This window comes from Ascidia mentula, chromosome 4 (genome assembly GCF_947561715.1).
Source record: "Ascidia mentula chromosome 4, kaAscMent1.1, whole genome shotgun sequence".
Lineage (NCBI taxonomy): Eukaryota > Metazoa > Chordata > Ascidiacea > Phlebobranchia > Ascidiidae > Ascidia > Ascidia mentula.
In genome coordinates this window covers 20294976-20303790 of record NC_138569.1, presented here as the reverse complement: position 1 = coordinate 20303790, position 8815 = coordinate 20294976, and the positions used below count along the sequence as shown (strand labels likewise).

The following is an 8815-nucleotide window of genomic DNA, read 5'->3' as shown; positions in this document are numbered from 1 at the left end:
AAGTTTTACTACAAAAGCTTGAAAATTGATTGATTACGAATCATTCGGTTTGAAATAAAAAGATTAATATAAAAAGATTGCCCACCAGCAACAACAACGATACTATGTGATGAACGAAATATGTATCTCCCGTATGGGTGTAGTTTCACAACAAAATTCCGGGTTAAGACAGGAAAGAAATCGTTGCAAAACCTAATTTTGTCAGATGAACCCACATTAGTTTTGCCTGACATTTTCATCAGTAATTGCTTTGACTGGAATGGGGTTTCACGTAAATGTGTTTTGGCCATTACTGTTTTATAGCAAAGAGTTTTAATTTTTTGTTTCTGGTTTTTTCTCACACCGATATCGGCCTCACAACTTGACTCTACCTTGCGGTTACATCATTTCATTCTAACATGCGTTTAACTAGCTTGATATGGGGTTTGATGTAAATGTGATTTGGCCATTACAGTTTAATAACACAGAGTTTTTATTTTCTTTAATTTTTATGCCACATCGGGATTCACAGATTTATTTTTATTTTATTTTTTTTACCACAGCGGGGTTTAAACCCAACCCAGAATATTCTGTCCACTAATCCCGATCAGGTTTTCTTGTTGGTATACTGGTCGGGCGATTGACCGATGACAAGATTTCAACTTGGTATATAGCTCTACCTTGCGGTTACCTCATCTCATCATAACACGCGTAACGACCTGCACTGGTAAATATAAACAAAATAGGGGCCAGGATACCTTGTTTAGCTGAGAAACTGACGACAGTTCAAAATCGCACAGGAAATGGTTCATGAACTATTGTTACTTGAGTTCTGTCTCAAACATACGATTTTTTACGTGTAAAAAGATGTTGAAGAAGAATAAACAAAAAAAACGAATTGTCTTATCACACAAAAAACTGACGTTCAATTAAAATAAGGCGAGCACTGCGGCTGCCCCCGAGACTAGCAGCAAACAAAGCGATGACGTCACAAGCCCAGCCGACCCCCCCGGTCCGGATTTGGAAATGACTTTGTTGCAGTGGTTGGTGGCGCAACATTTTGTTTTTCTCGACTTGTTTTTGTTGCACGTCTGCTTGGTGGCGCACTTGAGCTCGTACTACAAAAGAATTAGCAAGGATTTAAACCATGGAAAATTTTTGCTTGCAAAAAATAGAGAATCCGAATGACATACAGAATCAAAGAAACTTTCATGATGTATCATATTACGAGTGCGGTACGTCTAGTACGTTTAATTTATACTGTACCTTGTTCGTTTTTTCCACTGTCATGCAATACCCTTCAGAAGGGGCACATTTTCGTATCTTGGCCTGTTGCTTACAGCTCCTTGAGTCAATCGACTTGCAAACATAACATTTGAGACTGGGCGCAGGTGATGTGGTGGCATTTGTTGCTGCAAACTTTGTGGTAGTTGTTGATATTGTAGTGCTGCTTGTGGTCGCCGATACTCTTGTTGTTGTAGCTGGTTTGGGCTGTTGGATCGGCGATGTGGTTAATGGCCTTGTCGTCCGCGGTTCTGTGGTTATCGGTACTTGGGATGGTGCAGATGTGCTTATAGGAGATATGGTTTCGGATCTATCCTCTGGCACTTGCGTTGTTGACAGACTCAGTGGATGCAAAGTTGTTGCAGGGGTACTGGAGGAAGGCGGTAGCTGTGTGGTAGCGGGGGAAGGGGATGGGCCTGAAGTGTCAGCTGAAGTGCTGCAGAGGTTCTTGACGCACACGTTGGCATCGGCTGGACAAGCACTGCACAAATAATTTGTAACCTAAATGTGCCTAAAGACATATTATCAATGTGGCGTTTTTTTGTTTTTTTCCAGGTTTTCGTGCAAATTTTAATAACTGACACGGGGTAAGGGCAGTGACAGTTGGTAGATAAGTCACTTTTTTGTATGTAAGTCACTGTTAACTATCAAAGTGATGCTTGATCAAAAATCAAAAAACACAATTTTCCAGCAATTGCGGTTTACAAAAAAATTATTTGGTTGTAAAATACTTCTTGGTCGGGTTCCTAATCGGAAAAAAACAGGTAAAAATTTTCCAATGACAATAAAGCACTACTTACGAACACCAAGCACCGGCTTTGAAAGGGAGTTCGATCTTAGTGCTAAAAAAGAATCCCGCTTCCACGTTGCCAGCCGGTGAGTATTCGCAAAACAACAAGGTGGCGCCAGTGAGCACCTTGCCGCCGGGAACGACAACATCTCCCGCGCAATATTTCAAACCACATCCAACCTTTGTCGATTTCGCCCAGGCTAACTGTAACAAAGTTTTACGATTAAACTCCAGTTTTTGGTTTTTAAAGTTCAGTATTTCCTCCAGAGTTTCGAATTTCTTAGGTGAAAAAAACAAAAAAAATCATACTTAAACTAGAGTGTACTAGATGATTTGCGTAATATCAGCGAGATGCCGGATGAGCAGGATAAAAAATTAACTTACATACCAAAGATAGACGTTTTAATGTCTACCTGCGTGTAATGGTTGCATGACTTTCCCGGTTGGCAGGTGTTTGTCTGATAGTTGAAATAATTTTTCTCCTCGTTCCACTTGAGGGCAGCCCTGTCAACTCCGTACAAAGAATCTGTAAAAATATGAGTGCTTTTTATTTTTACTCTATTATTTTTGCTACACCGAGATTCGAACCCAGGATATCATGGCCACGAATCTCGATCAGGTTTTCCTGGAAAAAATAAGAATGGAAGGCTTACAACATACAAACGCATTCCGAAAAGAGAGTGATGACGTAATTACACTATTAATTGTCAGTGAAATAACTTTTGTTAAAATGCTGTTTAGAATCATAGTACGTTTCCAAACGCAGGCAATGAAGTTAATAATATGTTTTAAGTCAGTTGCATACAGAGCCACTGTTCCGACGTTTCAGGTCTCATCGGTTCAGCTTTGGTGACAGGAACATTCGAGCCGTCACACACAATTATTTGACACGGAATAAACAAATCAATCTTACTCGGCAGTCGGCCGGAAGTGACGTAAATATTTTCTCCCAGTGCTCCGTAAACCGGATGATAGACGCGAACCCCGTGCCCGTACTTGCATTTGTCGGCCTTCTTCTGGGCAAGATCTGCGATGCTCTCATCCCATGACATCAAGCGCATGTTGTCCGCCGTCGGACTCACCTACGGTTCAGAATTATAAAAACACAAATCTTTCACACACCAATGTTTCGGCGTTGTGTTGAAGTAATTCACTTTGGCAGGGCCAACAATTTCGAAGACAAACGTGGGGCGTCGGTCAAAGAGGTTACACCAGTGATGACATAAAGGCTAAGTTTCATTCGACACAACATTCTAATGCCATTGGAGTGATTTTGTATGCGTTTACATATTTCCCCTGTGGCTTCACGCTGATGTCGCGATAATCCCAATGTTAACAACACGTATGCGAAGGCGCCAACATGGACTGTCAACAGTTTGTGGTTTTGATCGCACTATCCTGCGGTTATCAAATATTTTAATTATAACGTCTGGGTTATGAACTCGCTAAGAGGCTATGTAGGCCGTAACTAACAACAATATTGCCTGGGGATGGCACATGTACTTGCGCATAACAAGCGAAAACGTAAATTAACTCCATTTGTTTGATTATCATAAAAAAGCAGACAATATTAATATTGGTTAGGGTCCAAAGCTTTGGGTTTGTAGTGTTGAAACCAACAACGCACCTGTCTTCTGTAGCGGTTGTGAGCATCAAGCAACTTCTTCTTTTCGCTTGCCGTCAGTGTCGCTGACGTAAAAGTAATTGCCACTGAAATGACGTACAGAAGTGCCACAAGACCCTGCATGATTCTACACAAGAGTCTAAAAACAGTATATTTTAACCTTCTCGGAAGACGCAGACATCGGCAGTTTGTCAGTTTGCAAGGTATTTTTACATTTGCATTACTGTTGGTTAACTCCGTTGTTGTGTTGTTTTTTAGCGATACCGAAATATATATGTCGTAAAAACTTGAAACAGACAGACGGCTTGGGATTATTTATCATTTTCTGCATTGATGTCTCTGTCAGCCATAAAGACTACACAGGCGATTCATAGAAATCAAACTCTCATACATCGGCAGTTGCAAACAAAATTGCCGCGGTCCTTGACACATAGACGATAGTGTCTTACTTCATGCTTGAGCGCGTGCTGCATTTGTCAGTGTATTAGCATACCTGGTCTGCCCAAGCCCTTGGCATATCAACGCAAACTATGTGGAGTCCAATTGAACCCACATCAGTAAGAGTTACTTAAGGCCCCAAATTTAGTTGCTCTTTTCCATTTTCTACAAACAATTATTTGCACAAAATGCATATTTTTGTGCACAAACCTGTAGCGCTTTTAAGTTAAAGCAATTCCAAACGGTTTCTTTAATGTATTAAAAACCTGCATTCGTCGTTTGACCTTGACGTCCCACAATACCTTTGCTAACCGTTGCACCAACATCGGCAGTCATTTGCTTGCAAAGTCACCAACACAATACAATGCGACGCTCGCAACCACGGAAGTCACCACAGACCTGGCTGTGGCTCATGTGGTATTGAAAGGCGGTTCAATCACTGGAGACCAAGCTATTCCCCTATGGCATGAATGGCATTATGCAGTCTCCTGTTATCCACGTGTTAAATAAACGTTCTTACAGTGATTTACAGCAAACAAAACCATGCATTGAATATTTCTTTTTATAATATGCTTAGAGTACAGTTCATACCACAAGGCGCGCAAATATTTCTTCTATAATTACTAATTTGACAACACCCAACAGAACGTAAAACATGTTTGAATTACAAAGAACTATCCACTGCCAACATATTGTATTAAACCGTAATAATACGTCGTACATGACCAGGAATAGTTTATAAGGCTAATGCACGCATGATGCGGCTAAACCTTGTTTGCCATATTTGGTCAGACTCAAATTTCTACATTGTTTCTTTTCGTATTTCCTTCTTTTCAAACGTTTTCTCGGTTATAACAATACAATGGCAAAGACATTGTTTATATCAGACGTAGTCTAGTAGGTTCGGCCAGCTTATATGTTTTATGATAATTTTAAAAACAATTCGCCCTCAATGCCAAGGCTGATGCGCCGCACGCAACGCTGGACGTGGTTCTAGGTAAAAAGAATATTTATCAAGGTTTAGGCGCACGACCCCGACGAGGCGCTTACCGAGGAATACCAAGAAATACCGGGTAAGCGGCAATGAACCAACAGCAAAGTAAAACCCCCAAGTTGAGTCATGACGACGCGCAAATCCTCAAAATATAGATGCTGACCTGTAGGAAGCTGTCATTTATCACAAAACTTTCATATCCACTGTCCATCAGTGAGAAGTATCCGTTCCATCATTGGACATATTGATAATATTTAATTTGGGCGTTGCGCCGAGGCGGCTGTATGTTGATTGATTAACAAGTAAGGTTCACATGACCGCATTGGAAAAAATGCATCCACAATATGCATTGAATTTGTCATTGTCAGCTAGTGGAAGGACTATTTTATAGATATTTAACCATTACCGTACACTCAACAAGGGGATACACAATGCGCATGCAACTATTAAGTCCAAAGCACTACCTCTTTGCGAAAATCAAAAATTTAATTTTAGAATTTTGTTTGACATTTGGCTCCGAGAACCCCGTAATCACCAGCGCAGATCTGTGTTTGATACTTTTAAATGTTTGGCAGCCAACATATTTCAATCGAATTGTGAAATGCTTCCGCATAAGCTTGCAAACCGACAACACGCAAAGGTTCTCGCCTGTGCAAACGCTCTGATACGCCAAAGTCTTCCACAAAATCTTTCCTTCCACAAAAAATCTGACCAAATGTCGGGCAAATGCCGAAACCAATCTTTTAGTCTTCACACGCTTGAAGTTATTAAATAGTTAAAAATCGTCTTTCTCACTCTGCGCATTTCACCGGTATTTCGTCAAACCAATGCCAGCACATTCTGGCGCAAACTCAAGATTCTTGTGCGATTGCGTGGACGCCGAAATGCAAACCCTGCGGGCAGAATATCTTCGTCGATGAACATTTTTTGCATAGCGCGTGGTTACATTAAACATACGTTTTAATTAACATATACCTCTATGCTTTTCAAGATACGTTACAAGCCAGTTCACTAATTGCATTGCAGTCAAACCACTGAAACAATTATTACCTGGTCGTATGTATGCCGTTAACCTACACACGAAATGGACATTTACGTGTGGCCTTCACATACTTTCTACTGATCTCACATACTGTGGCGAATGTAATGTCATGGTACGCATCTGAGATAAACAACGAATATTCGAATCTTAATACACTTGCGACCGTCAGTTCATTCACAAACAGCAGCGCCCGCTTATCCTTGTATATATCAATGGACACAAGCATCCCGGCAAAATTATTTTACTTGCGCCGTTTATTTACGATGAACATCCGCCCCTTTCGGAAGAACGACCGTTTTGCCGGAGAAGCGAATTACTTGCCTCCGCTACCGGCAATAACCACCCTAACGTCCTGCTTGGTCCACCGACGTCATTTTCGAACAAATTTTTTTCGGAAAACACAAAACAAGCCCCTCAATTTGGTCCGTTCATTACATGGCATCGAAACTCTGTAAATAGTCACTTTGCAATATCGAAACTGACAGATTCGGATTTAATTCGCATCATCCGCATATATTTCGATAGAACATAATTTTCCAGTGCGCTTTAATATTTCCATTGTGTAGCAAATTTCTTCCGCTCCTGATTGGAAAAACCGTAACCGACTCGACATTGGCTATACAATACTGGTTTGCTGGTGTTTTTTCATCTGTTCCTTCTTTTTTAAAATTTGTTTAGCACTAAATTTTTAACTGATTTACCACGTAGGCCCTTGTGACCTCATAATGTAACCGCTAATATACAAGGAAAATCCCCAGCAATCCAGTCGTAATATCTCCTGTCGCTTTTCGACTTTTCCTAAAAACTAGGTCGCAATTTATAAACACAACAGCTCCAGACCCGTTTACAGAAATACGGCGTCTGATCGTCACAACAAAGCCCAGGAAGGAAGGTATTGTTGTTGATTCGATCCTCTTCTGGTGATTCGGAAGGAACACCCATAAACCGATATTTCACATCTGGCACAGGAACCTGTTCTATTGTTGCAAAGTTTTTTTGACGAGACTGTAGCATGTAAACCGCAGGCAGCATGTAAACCGCAAGGCCTTTTTTTTCTTTTAAAATTAAAGTAAGATCCATTTAACTAATTTACACTTATGACCACCGACTGCAACATCCAAAACGGTGCAGCGTTTAAACCAACTGCCAAAACTTTTTTCTATCTGGAATTCTAATAAAGGGGTATCGCGTCATGTTGGAACATGCAACCTTTTTCCTTGCATATCGACCACGCCCAAACCAGGCTTGGAAGGCCCATATAAAGGTAGGTGTTCGAAGACTTATTGCGGGTGTCACATTTTGAGGATTGTTTCAAGTTTGTTTTTGACCTGACTGCCAATTAAGCAGTGATCGTGACCTCCATTGGCGAGTGCCACAACATTACAACGTAATAACTAAACACGCGGTAATAAGCCATACGGATGATGTCGTAAAATACTTTAACGTACAACTAAATGACGGTTTTAGCGTCTCAAACAAAATTAATTGGTGTCCGGGAAAATAAGAATAAAAGACTACGGATTAAGTTTGTGCTGCAAAAAGATGCCAGTGAACGGCAAATAAACACGACAGGGCGACTGGGCAAAAATATGTTTTTCCGTTGGATGCAGAAGTGCCAAACACGCGAGACATCTTTGATTTGGGATCATCCGGAGCATCGCGCACTTGGAAAAGTTTTCGTGTCGTCGTGGCCTCAGCCCTGCATGGGGTCATGTCAAATGGCTTCCGTGTTGATGATGCAGTTCCATGCGCACCACGTGCATTCCAACAGATCTTGGCAAAGTCTGCTCCTTCTCAGGAAATCGTTACCACCGATTTGTTCGGTCGATGGAAATCGATGGCAGAACCACATGTGGTACAAGGTCGCCTAAATTTTTGATGACGGTTTCAAGCTGTCTTGTAAGAAAACAACTTATCCCCCGCCTTAAATCGCAACCCGCCAGCGTCAGATTTTATATCGTGTGCAATCAACTTTACGCACATACGTGCGATATCTTCGTTTATGCTGCAGGTGAGAAAAACGTTTCTCGATTGGTTTGCGACAACAAGGCAACCCTTAACACAGGAAACGCGCGACAGCCAATCGTTACGTCACAATACGGCAAATTGTGTTGCGTCGTTTTGTGACGCAATGATTCTAGATTTATAAACATGAACTACGACTTCCTGATGGCAACCTCAGGAGATTTCAATTGGTCAAGGTCATCACAAGGTCGTAAATTGTCATGAACAACTTGAACTTGGTGGACGACAAATAGATAACAACACGCAGGACTGTCGTTTAATGGGTGAACAGTCTTATATTGGTACAGTATTAAGCCTGCTATCTTTCTCGGGGCCAACATTTTTAAACACATGCGCTGCAACCAGATTTTCTTTTCTTTATACTTGTGTATTTTTTGTTTTGTTTACAACGAAACTAAAATCAAAGCACAGTGGTTACCTATATGAGCGAAACTGCGTCCGGGCACGCGCGGCTGTGTAAAACATGGTTAGTATGGATTCAATAGGATCGGATTACACAGTGCATAAAAGGAACAAATTCGTTTCACGTTACATGAAACATGGTTTGTGTTCTCCAAGTAATTTGGTTCATTCTTCGAGTCTGTTAATTTCGTTTCCCATTCAATAGTAATTTCAAATGTTCTTGTCGCTAAATGGAAC

At 41.0% G+C, this 8815-nt stretch overlaps 1 protein-coding gene across 1 annotated transcript; it reads right to left on the bottom strand.

Moving 5' to 3' along the window:
* Positions 1–722: 722 nt before the first annotated feature.
* Positions 723–3811, bottom strand: LOC145897102 (uncharacterized). The gene is made up of 6 exons (XM_082985277.1): positions 3681–3811; positions 2967–3135; positions 2467–2579; positions 2064–2257; positions 1246–1744; positions 723–1097 (listed from the first exon to the last, which is right to left on the bottom strand). Exons 1-6 carry the CDS (start codon positions 3798–3800, stop codon positions 909–911), a joined length of 1284 nt encoding a protein of 427 aa, XP_082841403.1. The 5' UTR covers positions 3801–3811; the 3' UTR covers positions 723–908.
* Between the last annotated feature and the right edge of the window lie 5004 nt (positions 3812–8815).

What these genes read in the sequence shown, in the direction of transcription:
- LOC145897102 (XM_082985277.1), bottom strand. Translation starts at nt 3,800, where the DNA reads ATGCAGGGTCTTGTGGCACTTCTGTACGTCATTTCAGTGGCAATTACT. An exon ending in CACTTCCGGCCGACTGCCGA is followed by an intron (nt 2,580 to 2,966) that starts GTAAGATTGATT and finishes ATATTTTTACAG; the next exon opens with ATTCTTTGTACGGAGTTGAC. An exon ending in CAGTGGAAAAAACGAACAAG is followed by an intron (nt 1,098 to 1,245) that starts GTACAGTATAAA and finishes ATTCTTTTGTAG; the next exon opens with TACGAGCTCAAGTGCGCCAC.